Consider the following 13,649-nt stretch of genomic DNA (forward strand, 5'->3'; position numbering starts at 1 on the left):
TGGAGGCTTTAAAATACACTTTTTTATAAACTACTTTTTTTGTAAATTATATACATATATTTTTATATCATGCAAAAAATTATCAAACTACAAGGAATACCTGACAAATCCACAATTATAGTTGGGAATTTAAAGACCTGTCTTTCAAAAATTGATAGAGATTTTTAAAAAGAACAGTTGGGAGAGCAATTTTAAAATAAAGAATATTTTTAAAGGTTATCATCCAACCTGACCTATTGAGATTTATAAAACACTCAAACCAACAATAGTAGAGTACACATTTTTATAAAGTACACACAAAACATAGGCTAGTAAATTCACAATGACTAAAGTTATAGAGAGTATGTCCTCTGACCACAATGGAATTAAACTAGAAATCAACAGAAAGATCACTGGAACATCCTCAAACACTTGGAAACTAACTGGCACACTTACAAATAATCCATAGGTCAGAAAAAAATCAATAGGGAAGTTTCAAAGTATTTTGAACTGAATAAAAATGTAACAATATATCCAAATTTGAAGGATCTTGCTAAAGCAATATTAGGAGAAAGTCCATAGAACTAAACGCCTATGTTAAAAAAAGAAGTAAGGTTTCAAAAATATGACCACATAAAAAGAAAAATAATTTTTAAATTAAAAATACATAGAAGAAATGAATAATAAAGAACAGGGCAGAAATCACTGAGATAGAAAATGGCAAAACAATAGAGAAAAATCAGTGAGACCAAGAGCCAGTTCTTTAAGAAGATCGATAATGGGACCAATCTTTCAGAATGATCAAGAAAAAAAAAGAGATCTGAATTACCAATATCAAAACAGAAAAGTGGCATCACTACAGATTCTAAAGATCTTAAAAGGATAGTAAGGGAATATTGTATATACCAACAGATTTTCCAATTTTGGTTAAATAGAAAATTACTTAAAAAGACACATATTACCGAAACTCATTCAAGGAGAAGGAGGTTTTCTGAATAGCTCTATATGTATTAAAGAAATTGAATTTATATTGAAAAATTTTGCCACTGAGAAAACTATTGTCCTAATGTGGGTTTTATTGATGAATTTTCTCAAAAATTTAAGGAAGAAAAAATTATGAATTCTATACAAGTTTTTTGGGAAAACTAAAAAAGAGGAAATATTCCCAACTCCCTAAAACTAACATTACCCTGATACCAAAATGAGACAAGGACATTACAAGACAAGTACTAATCAGTGTTCCTCATGAGCATTGATGCAGACATTCTTAATATAGTTTTAGCAAATCAAAAGGACAGTTCATCACAACAAAGTGATAACTATCCTAGTATGCAAAGTTGGTTTAATATTTGAATATTAATCAAATCAATGCATCATATTAACAAACAAAACTGGAATAAATGTTTTTTTGTGATTTCAATAGCAAAATAGTGTTTGCCAAAATTCAATATCTATTGCTGGTAAAAACCCCCAACCAAGTAGGGATAGAGGGGTGTTTCCTTAACTTGATAATGGCATCATGGCATCTATAAAAAAAATTCTATAACTAGCCTCCTACTTGTATTCATTTGCTAGGGCATCCATAACAAAATACCACAGACTAGATAGCTTAAATAAGACGCTTATTTCCTCGCAGTCCTAAAAGCTAGAAATCTGAGATCTAGGTGTTGACAGGGTGGATTTCATATTGAGGCCTCCCTCCTTGCTGTACAGATGTCTGTCTTCTCCCTATGTATACACTTGGTCTTTCTTCTGTACATGTGCTTGCGTGTATTTTCTCCTCTTATAAGGAAACTAGTCATATTGGATAACAGCCCAACCTAGGGATCCCTGGGTGGCGCAGCGGTTTGGCGCCTGCCTTTGGCCCAGGGCGCGATTCTGGAGACCCCGGATCGAATCCCACGTCGGGCTCCCGGTGCATGGAGCCTGCTTCTCCCTCTGCCTATGTCTCTGCCTCTTTCTCTCTCTCTCTCTCTCTCTCTCTGTGACTATCATAAAATAAATAAAAAAATTTAAAAAAAATAAACTATTAAAAAAAAAAAAAAAAAAACAGCCCAACCTAAAGACTTCATTTTAATTTAATTATGTCTTTAATGACCTCATTTTCATATACAATTATATTCTGAGTTACTGGAGGTTAGGACTTCAATGTATGAATTTGAGGGGGGCACAATTCAGCCCAAAGAAATACTTAATGGTGAAAAACCGAATGTTTTTACCCTGAGATCAGAAAAAAAGCATGGGTATTCATGTTTGCCACCTCTTTGAAATATTGTATGTGTGTGTATACTTTATATCCGCTGCCAACAAGTACAGTTAAGCAAGAAAAATAAATTAAAGCCATTATTATTAGAAAAATAAGCAAAATTCCATTTATGCACTGATGGCATTAATCCTTTATGTAGAAAATAATGATGTTTTCTACAAAAGAGCTACTCAAACTAGCAAGTGTATTCTGTAAGTTTGCAGGATGGAAGAACAATATACAAAAATCAATTGTATTTCTTTTTTTTTTTTTTAAATGAAGTTACTTTCGTTTTTTTTTTTGTTTGTTTGTTTGTTTTTTTTGTTTTTTTTTTTTTAATTTTTATTTATTTATGATAGTCACAGAGAGAGAGAGGGAGAGAGGCAGAGACATAGGCAGAGGGAGAAGCTGGCTCCATGCACCAGGAGCCCGATGTGGGATTCGATCCTGGGTCTCCAGGATCACGCCCTGGGCCAAAGGCAGGCGCTAAACCACTGCGCCACCGAGGGATCCCAATCAATTGTATTTCTATATGCTAGCAGTGAATATCAGAAATTAAAATTTAATGAAATAGCAATTACAATAATGACAGAATTCTCAAATACTTAGAGATGAATCTTTTAAAAATATATGTAAGGACCTGTACATGGACAATTGCAAAACACTCCTGAGAGAAATTAAAGAAAACCTAAGTACATGGAAATGTACCCAGTGTTCCCAAGATGGAAGAGTTGAACTGTTAATGTGTCAGGTCTCAAGTAAACACAATTCCAATCAAAACTCAGCAGGCTTTTATTTTTTGTAAAAGTCTACTCTCTAGTTCAAAAATTCATATGGAAATTCGGGTGACTTGGAATACCAAAATTTCTTTGACAAAGAAGAACAAGTTACATTCTAATGCTACCTATTTTCAAGAATTATAGCTACCGTCATCAAGATGAAGTGGTGTTGGTGTAAACACAGACAAATTGATTGGTGGAACAGATTAGAGAGTCCAGAAGCAGACTCCCACATATATAGGCAAAAATATAAAGCTAATTCAGTAGAGAAAGGATAGTGTTTCAGAAAAAATTATACCAGAAGGTTGGATATCCACATGCAAAACAAAAAGCTTTGGACCATGCTTTGCATTATATTCAAAATAACTCAAAATTGATCAAAGACCTAATTTTAAAACTTAGAATTATAAAACTTCTAGAAAAATATATGGGAAAACCGATGTGAATTTGTGTTAGGCAAAGTTTTCTTAGCTATGATGTCAGAAGTATAAGCTATAAAAGGTCAAAAAGTATGGTTCAATGCACAATTGGGTTTCACCAATGCTAAAAACTTTTGTTCTTGGGCAGCCCCGGTGGCGCAGCGGTTTAGTGCCGCCTGCAGCCTAGGGCATGATCCTGAGTCCCACGTCAGGCTTCCTGCATGGAGCCTGCTTCTCCCTCTTTCTGTATCTCTGCCCCTCTCTCTCTCTCTGTCTCTCTGAATAAATAAATAAATCTTTAAAAAAAAAAACTTGTTCTTCCAATTACATTATTAAGAGAATTTTGGAAAACAAGCCACAGAATAGAAGGAAATATTTGCAAATCAAATATCTGAGGAAAGACTTGTATCATGAATATAAAAAGAACTCCTAAAACTAAACAGTAAGAATACAACCCAATTTTAAAAATAGGCAAAAGAGGGATGCCTGGGTGGCTCAGCAGTTGAGCGTCTGCCTTTGGCTCAGGACATGATCCCTAGTTCAGGGGTCAAGTCCCACATTGAGTCCCACATCAGGCTCCTTGTGAGGGGCCTGCTTCTCCCTCTGCCTATGTCTCTCTGTGTTTCTCATGAATAAATAAATAAAAGGCAAAAGAGCTAAACAGGCATTTCTTCAAAGAAGAGATATGGATTGCAGTTAGACACATGAAAAAATTATCAACATCATTACTGATTAGGAAAATACATATTTAAACCACAATGAGGAATAACACATACCTATTAGATAAGAAAGGCTAAAAATTTTTTTGACTAACTAGAACAAGTTTTAGTGAGAATGTGGAGCAGCTGGACACTTATATATTGCTGGTAAGAGTGGAAAATGTTACAACATTTTGGAAAATAATGTATCAAATCCGAAGAATATTAAGTGCACACTTGTCATAGGATCTAGCTATTCCCCTCCTGGACATTTATTCAAGAGAAATAGAAAGCATATGTCCATACAACGACTCATGCATTCATAGCTACTTTATTTGTAAAAATAAAAACTGGAAGCAACCCAAATATCCATCAGTAGGTGAAAGAATACACAATTAAAATACTACTAGGGAGGTACTATGAAGGTCATGAGGAAACTTTTGGGAAGAATGTATATGTTAATTATCTTGATTGTGATGATAGTTTCACAGGTGTATATATGTCAAAACTTGTTAAATCATACACACTTTAAACATGTACCATTTGTTGTCTGTCAATCATACTTCAGTAAAGCTGTTTTAAAAATGATATGCTCAAACCCATGATAGGATCTGTACAAGATAATGAGTACTTGCTATGTTTTCTTTTTAAAAAAATGTATTTCAAAATAATTATAATAGAGAAGAAGATCAAATCATTGCCTTTAAGGAGTTGACAGTTTTCCAAGAGATTAAGGTTGGTTTTATCTAATAGTTGGGAGAATTGAAGTTTATAGGAAAACCAACCCTTCTGTTAATAAAATCCTATTTTAAAAATTCAGAAGTGGGAAAATTTGTTTATGGTTAAAAGAGCCATATAACCATGATAGAGTTGACATTTCAAACATGGCTTGAAAAATAGACATAATTTCAGCAGGGAAAGAAGATGAGAAACAAATTCTAGGTAGGAGAAGGAAGAAGAAAAAGGCAAAGAGATGATGGAACATGTTTTAAGAATAGCAATCAGTACACTTAGAGTAAAATGTTTGGAAAGGTCTTGTGGAAGATAAGCATAGGAAAAGTATGTGGGACAAACGGGACTTACAGGCCAAACCAAGACAATTCTTCTCCTCTGAATATTTCTTTGACTCCCACAGGTGCTATTAATCAATCTTGACTCTATTCCCCTAGTATTTTACTCCATACCCTGTGATAACACCTGTCACATTTTATTGCATCTTATGTGTGGCTCTTCTCCTAGGCACTCTCCTATTAGAAAGGACATCATTTGGCTCATTACAAATGCTCATAGCAAGTGGTTTCCCACTTTAAAAAATAGAAAGGTCTAGTAGCTTATCATGATCTCAGGTGGGTGGAATTTGAACTGGTCTTGTAAAAACTGAGTAGTTTTTGGATGAGATGGAGAGTATAGAGAAGCACATTTCATAGGTAGGAGTTAAAATATCCATTGTAAACAGGGGGAGGGGTACGGAGAATTGATATTTACAGGAGAATTTATTTTTATTATTGGTTATTATTTAGCCCAAGCAAACAGAGACACATCTCTATATTTAAAATGAAAACAATACATAGGTACAGTAGAGCTCTCATCAACCAGAAGCAGCAAAGAATTTTATAAGTCACTAACAAAATAGATCAGATACTCTCTGTGGAGCTATTTTTTTCTCTTTAATTAAGAGATATATATGTTGTACAAGTATAGAATTAAGAATAGTATTATATTTTCTGTTGGCATTGAGTTCTATTGTCATTATGAACCTGTGGTGGGTTATAAACCATTGATTAAAAAGGATTGAGAGGGGCACCTGAGTGGCTCTGTCTGTTAAGTGTCCAACTCTTGATTTCAGCTCAGATCATCATCTCAGAGTTGTGAGATGGAGCCCCATGTCAGGCCCTATGCTCAGCACAGGGTCTGCTTGAGAATTTCTCTCTCTCTCTCTCTCTCTCTCTCTCTCTCTCCCTCTCCCTCTCCCTCTCCCTCTCCCTCTCTCTTTCTTTTCCTCTGCCCCTTCTCCTGCATGTGCATGCTCTCTCTCTTTCTAAAATAAATAAATAAGATCTTTTTTAAAAAAAGAATTGAAAAAAATTGGTATAAAAACAATGACTTCACATCATTAACATGTGGTTTATACAAGAAAATAAGGGAAGACATGCACCTTGCTGCCATGCCACCATATTTTCCATCTCACATACATAGCATAATGCTTTGTAGGTAGTAGGTACTCATCTACTTAATGAAGCAATACATGAGTGACTGAGAACCTCTGAAAAAAACTTTTTCCTGTTCATGGGGTGTTTAATGCATCATGGACTGACTGTGAAGATAACCTTTTTTCTGGTCATCTCTGTGTGTTTGAGTGAAAGAACGTGGTAAAAGTTCATTTCTTCTGAGGTTATATGCCTTAAAGATATGTGTGCTAAATATGCAGGAAATGGCATTTTATTTTACTTTGCCATTTAATTTGTATTACAATCCAATTTAATTTAATTTTAGATAAGCCTAGTTACATGTAATTGCTGATTCTCCCAAGTATTCTTAGCTCAACCTTTTTGTAGCAGTGTGCATTGTGACAGGTCAGCCTTCTCCTGTTGACTAATCTCCTCCCATACAGATAGAAGTATTTCTCATAATTTAAAGAACATTCTGGAAGAATGTTCATAGTTAACAAAAGTAGATTTGTAACTAGTATTTTTACGACTTAGATAAGGACATTAAAACATAATGAAATGTGAAGAAGTCATACATTAAGAAGAGAGTTTGGGGTATCAAAACTATTCTGAGAGTAAATGCAGTTTAAACAATAACCTGTACTAATTTCTTTCAAAGAAAAGAATTTCTTAAGGTAATAACAATTATTCAAATTAGCATACCATTTATAAATAATTTCATGGAATGGTTAAAACTAAGTATATTCAATTACGGTTTGGATTACACCATTGTTTTACATAGCAAACTGTTCAGGTTGATTAGAACAAAACCACCAAATAAACTTAGACACAACCCATATTATAGAATATGAATTAGGCTCAAATTTATTTTAGGTACACATATAAAATCTTTAGAGAAATCGACCCCACTTTGAAGAAAGAAAGGATATAAAAAGTTTATTTTTTTTTTTTTTTTTTTTTTTTTTTTTTTTTTTAATATTTTTATTTTTTTTTTTTTTTTTTTATTTTTATTTATTTATGATAGTCACAGAGAGAGAGAGAGGCAGAGGCATAGGCAGAAGGAGAAGCAGGCTCCATGCACCGGGAGCCCGATATGGGATTCGATCCCGGGTCTCCAGGATCGCGCCCTGGGCCAAAGGCAGGCGCTAAACCACTGCGCCACCCAGGGATCCCCTAAAAAGTTTAAAAAAATTTTTTTTGGCTGAATCTCTCAGTTTGTGCATCCAACAGCTTTTAAGGCAATTTTGGTGCTTAGTATTCAATGTTAGTCTTTTAGTGAAAGTGCTCAGTGAATATTTGTGGAATTTAGGAAGAGTAAAATTATGATCTATAATATATTACAATTCAGAAGTTAGCAGATAAAATCTAGGAAAATCTACGCATGTTTTCAAAATAAGCTTTAGTAACTGAAAAGCTGCTTATGATATGTCCTAGAAAGGCAAATTTGTTGACTTTATTTTTTCAGGGAACTCATTTGTACCAGACTATTAGGAAATAGACATAAATTTCTACCATCTGCTCTTTTAAAAAAAAAATACTGTTGTGTTAAAATGCTCCAAATCCAGGGCTAAGTAAACAAAAAGTTGAGTCAAGAATGCTTCTCATTTAAAAAATAATCCTGGGGGACGCCTGGGTGGCTCAGCGGTTCAACGTCTGCCTTCAGCTCAGGACATGATCCCCGGTCGGGAGATAGAGTCTCATATTGGGATCCCTGTGAGGTGCCTGCCTTTTCTTCTGCCTATGTCTCTGCCTCTCTGTGTCTCTCATGAATAAATAAATAATCTTTTTAAATAAAAATAAAAAATAATCCTGGAATCCTGGGGTGATAAGAGGCGTTAGAATATATCTTTTTCATCTTCTTCCTACTACTGATGAAGAAATTAGTCCCATAAGGGTAAACTGAGTTTAGTGTCTACAGCTTAAAAAAAAGGGGGGGGGAGGGTTTTTTTTTTCCTTTTATACCTGCTACAGTAAGCACTCAAATAATTTCCAAGAGGGAAAAGTCACTTCAGCATGGCATGAGATATATATCATTGTAAATTTTTTAATTAGCGTTTTGCTTTCTTCTTTAATTGACTAAGTAGTGTGGTGACAGTGAGTCTTGCTCTGCAAAGTGGAGACGTTGGGAGCATGTAAGGCCTCAACCCAGATCCTGACAAATTCACCACAGTGATACTACTACCATAGGGCCACCATTGGGTAGACATTTTCAAGGAGATTTAATGACACAACCTTTGGAACAAAGGAATTAGGGAGGCGTATTTCATTTGAAAATAGAAACAGCACTTAGTTCTATTGTTCTAATTTGGTTTTGAGCACATTATTTATTTTAAAAAAAATTCAAACAGACTTAAAAGTATTTGTGTTTCCTTCTCAGAAGTGAGGTTTTGAAGTCTAAGTCAGCTAGTTTTCTTCTTGCAACACCGGTCTGTCTTTTTGGAATCGATCATTCTTTCTTTAAACAATCATTTATGGAACATTTGTATATTCTAGGCATAGTAATAACTTATTAAAATGTAAAATATAAAATCAAAAAGGCTTAGCCCTAAAAAGGGAGTTTATTCCTTAAGAAGTTATGGTATACTAATTGCTTCAAATTGTCCCTTCCCATCTCTATTTGTCATAACAAAACTTAACACAGTAAGCACATATAAAAAATACAAAATGGTAGAACCCCCAAGATTGTTTCACCTCATTTATTTATTCATTTACTCAACAAGTATTTATTGAGTATCTACAGATGACAGTAGCTACACTTGTGGTGAACACAGCAGGTATAAATTCATCAAATCACCAAGTTGTACACTTGAAACTAATATAACATTACATCAACTATATTCAAATAAGTGGAATAAAGAGAATAAATATAAGAATCTATGCATTGCCATTTTTTGAATGACTGCTCACCATCGCAGTTTGAGCAACAGTTCAACTATTTTCCCTTTGAGTCATTGAATCCTAGGTTCTGATAAGAAAACAGCTTGTTTTCTTAATATTCTTGATTAATTTTAACATGATTTTAAAATACAGGTATTTGTTTCTTACAGGTTGCGTTTCTGGTGTCCGCATATGCAAGTCCCCAGCTCACGGATGAGAGCTGTTCGGCCGTGGCTGCTGTCACACATTATCTGTATCTTTGCCAGTTTAGCTGGATGCTCATTCAGGTTGGTATTTCATTTCCTCCTCCTCACTCCTTCAACTTTCCAGTGACTCTGCATGGAGAGTCTTCCTACCTGCTATTCTTTATGCTGAAATGGAAATGATTCCATATATCCATTACCACATTCCCAGGAGATCAGGGGAAAAAAAACTTTATAAGCCAAACAACATTAGAAACGCCTAAGCGGCTCAGTTGGTTAGTCATCTGCCTTTGGCTCACGTCATGATCTCAGGGCCCTGGGATCAAGCCCCGCATCTGGCTTTTTGCTCAGCAGGAAGTCTACTTCTCCTTCTCCCTCTGCTCGTGCTTGCTCACTCTTACGCCCTCTCTCACTCTCTCTCTCTCTCAAATAAATATAATAATTAGTTAATAATTTATTAATAAAATAAATAATCTTAAAGAAAAAAAAAGAATGTATAGTGAATTTGGGGAAATGAGAAGAAACATAGTAGGGGCAGAAATAAGGGAGTGGTAGGAGATGAGGCTTATGATGTGGACCCAGAAGCCCAGTAAGGAATATGAACTTTTTTCTAGGGGAGGTAATAGAATTAAATCACATGATAACATTTGTATTTTGGAAATATCTCCCTGTTTGTAGTGAATTGGTGACAGAAGAGTTGGCATGGGAACTAAGCTGTTTCCATGCAAAAGAACAAGGTGGTATGAAGCTGGGAGTGGCCGAAGCAGCCAAGGGAATAAGATAGCTTTTGAGATTTCTTTATTTTCTCTAAGTATAACAATAGAATGTAGAGATTGGTTAAGAAGAATACAGATGATTGAACCAAAAATGTTCCCCAGGTTTCTGGTGTGAGTGGCTGAATGGATGGTGGTGCTTTGAACTAAAATAATGGCACCTGGAAATTGCAGGAAGGAGGATGAGAATTTTAGGACATACAGAGTGTGAAGTTCCTCCAGTGGGAATTGTAAGAGAAGTGGGATACACAGGACTAAGTCTCAGAATGGAGGCCCAGGCTATATAAATACTTTAGAAAATTGTTGACTTACAGTTGAAAAATAAATCCACTGCTTTAGAAGAGAGAAAGTACAGGGTGAGAGCTGAAGAGTTCTAGTTTACTCTTCTGAGAAACTAGTAAATGTTGGGAAGAGACTTGAACTCTTCCCTTTCTGACTAAAATCCCAAATTCTCTTTATTGTCCTATGCTGATTTACTTGATAAAGAAGCAAATATGAAAGTTGGATCCAACTCGTCAATTAAATGGCTCAACTAAATGAAATGCTGCCTTTGGTGATGCTTTCTACATAATAGAATTGTGAAATCTTTCACATGATAGAAGTTTCATATGTGTTTTTGAGTATGCTTGTGAACTATTTTATGTAAACAGATGCACTCAGTCATTTGCATATTCTTTTCTTGTTGGATAAAAGGGTGTGGGGTTTTCACTGTACAGCAATAGCGAAAGCATGTGAGAATACTATAGTGACTCGTGGAAGGGATATTTTCCCAGGTACGATATAATAGTTGTATGCAGAACTGAACTGAGTTACTTAGTTAATAGAAGTAGTTGCAATAATTAGAGATCTGAATCTGGGTTTGAATTCTGCTTTTGCCACTATCTTTGTAACCTTAATCAAGTTACTGACTCTTTCAAGGTTTTGTTTCTTAATCTGCATGTGATAATAATTCCTTCTGCATAGAATTGTTACTTCATGGGTCTTAGATAGCTCTAATAATGGAAAGTTTATGGTGTTCTCAGAATCCCCCCAAATTAAAAAGTAAAGTTAAATCTAAAACATATAACATAAAACTTAATATTTGCTGAAATCAAAATATTTGCTAGACTCTCAGCAAAATTTTTTAAGAGTTTATCAATGCTGAAATTCTTATGTGCACTTTGTACATTTTGTTATTTATCCGCTTGGACTGAGGTCCCCAGGGTTATGTGGATGATCTTTGTCCATGTCCCTGACTTACTCAGTTTTTGATTAATGACTCGGATGAAGACACAGGAAACTGTCTTATCAGGTATACAGATGATACGGAGCTGAAAAGACAGCTGAAACAGTGAGCTACCTGGGTTAGGGATGCAGATAGAATCAATATAGAGAAAGTGCTGTGACAGATGGAAAACTGGAGTGAAAGAGACATAATCGGATAGGGGTTAGGATGAACAACTTGAAATATTAATTTAACACAAACTTATTAGCAATTTAATGTGTGACCAGATTGCTTAAAACAGTAACTACAAAAACAACACAGACCTAGGTTACATTAATAACAGCGTGGAGGCAGGTGAAGGAATCGTGGTTACACTGTAATCTACAAATGTTCAGGACAAGCTTGGGACCCTGTAACTACTTTTATGAATCATGTTTCACCAGGAGCATTAACCAGCCAATGAGAAGTTGGAAACAGTCCTGTAAGAAACTCTGAGGTTGCTGGAAATAACTAACCTGGAAAGAATTTAGAGTGATGTGATGGCTGTCTACAAATACTGGAAGGGCTGCTCCAGGAAGGAAAGAGTAGACTACAGGTCCATTTGGAGGAATGGAATAAATGGGTAAAAAATTAGAGAAGCAAAACATTTTTTTTAAAGAAGCAAATTTTGATTCAGTTAAGAACTTTGATAGCCAGTAAAACTGTCAAAATTGAAGAGGCTGTTCCTACAGGCAAAAAGCATCCCGTCAATGAAGTATATTCAAGCAGGGGGAAATGACCAACTTTCAAACATGCTTTTCTGCTTTGGGAGAGCAGTAGATGGGATCACATATAAGATTTCATCCAACTTAATAGAGACTGGTATATTCTATATCTCTTTTTCCAGTCTTAAGTAAATAAAATTGTGGCTGATGAACATTTAGGAAGCTAATTAGATTTCTCTATGGCTAATGGTTAGGAAAACTATTTAAAGTACCAGTGAAGTTTAATGTATTTCAGATGGTACACCACACATTTTTCATGGTTTGTGGTGTACCACAAGAGGAAAATTCAATAACTTCTGATTCTAGGTAGGATACGTCTAATGAGTTATTTTGTGGGAAGAAGTTGTCACTTTACCAACCTGTGTTTTCCTATTTATAAAATAGTCTACTAAAACCTTTTTTTTTTTAACTAGAATCCATTTTTAAAACATTATGTAAAAGATTAGGCTCCTGTTAATACAATCCTGTTAGTCAATTAGGGTGAAAATTTTTTGAAAAAAATATTAACATTTTAGTGATTCTACTTCATATTTTTTAAAAGATTTTATTTGTTTATTTGATAGAGAGAGAGAGGTCCAGTGGGTGGGGAGGGGCAGAGGAGAGGGAGGAGCAGGCCCCCCATGGAGCAGAGAGCCCCATGTGGGGTCTGATCCCAAGGCCCCAGGATCATGACCTGAGCCAAAAGCAAATTCTCAACCAACTGAGCCACTCAGGAGCTCCTCTACTTCATATTTTTAACAATATAGGAGAGAATTTAATATATGTATGTGTGTGTGTAGCTTATGACAAAAAGTTAACCATTAACTTTTAATCACTGAGCTTAACATAACAATTACAGTTTATTTTGATCTGTATTATATCTTCAATCTTAGAAAAAATGTGCTTAAGTGACTTTATCTTAAACTTTTACTTTTCTGTCATATACTTTTGATACATTATAATGAAATTGGATTGTATTTCAGATTAGCTAATGGAAGATTTTATTGGTAAACAAGTTACGTGACTTTTCTAAGTCTAGATTTTATCTGAATAATCGAATTCGTAGTAACAGTACCTGTCTTTGGGGATTGTGGAAAGATAAAATGAATTCTTACATGAAAAGAGCTTGGAATTGTGCCTGGCACAGACTCTACACTCCATACATATTTATCATATTTATGCAGTATTATTGCTTAAGCAAATATGAGTGACTAATATTTCATAGATTTTGAAACATATTGAAAACTCTGCTTTTCTAATTTAATTTACACTTTTTTTTTTCCAAAAGGGAATTTACTTGATAATAGAGGGGAGAGACTTAGAGTGAGGCAAACACCAACTAGCCATCAAGTTCCAGCAAGCTAAATAAATAACCTCTAACCTCTTACTAAAGTACATGCGTGGCTCATTGTGGGATCTGCAGCTGGTGACCTTCACTCTGTGTCTTTAGGCCTCCCCCTTTTTCTGACAGAGAAGGTATACCATGCATGATGGGCCTATAGTAACAAATTATGTTGCTTATTTTTTTTAAGCAAACAACTCTATTCCCTGTGAGGCCATG

The 13,649-nt window shown here is 34.9% G+C and overlaps 1 protein-coding gene across 1 annotated transcript in view; it reads left to right on the top strand.

The window, feature by feature from the left end:
• The window catches only part of ADGRV1 (adhesion G protein-coupled receptor V1), a 522,964-nt gene that overhangs the window by 326,705 nt on the left and 182,610 nt on the right, over positions 1-13,649 (top strand). The window contains exon 84 of the mRNA XM_055312783.1: positions 9,336-9,452. Within this exon, the coding sequence (XP_055168758.1) occupies positions 9,336-9,452 (117 nt within the window). The remainder of the gene's footprint in view (positions 1-9,335; positions 9,453-13,649) is intronic.

The sequence above is a fragment of the Nyctereutes procyonoides genome, unplaced genomic scaffold, assembly GCF_905146905.1.
Source record: "Nyctereutes procyonoides isolate TBG_1078 unplaced genomic scaffold, NYPRO_anot_genome, whole genome shotgun sequence".
Classification (NCBI taxonomy): domain Eukaryota; kingdom Metazoa; phylum Chordata; class Mammalia; order Carnivora; family Canidae; genus Nyctereutes; species Nyctereutes procyonoides.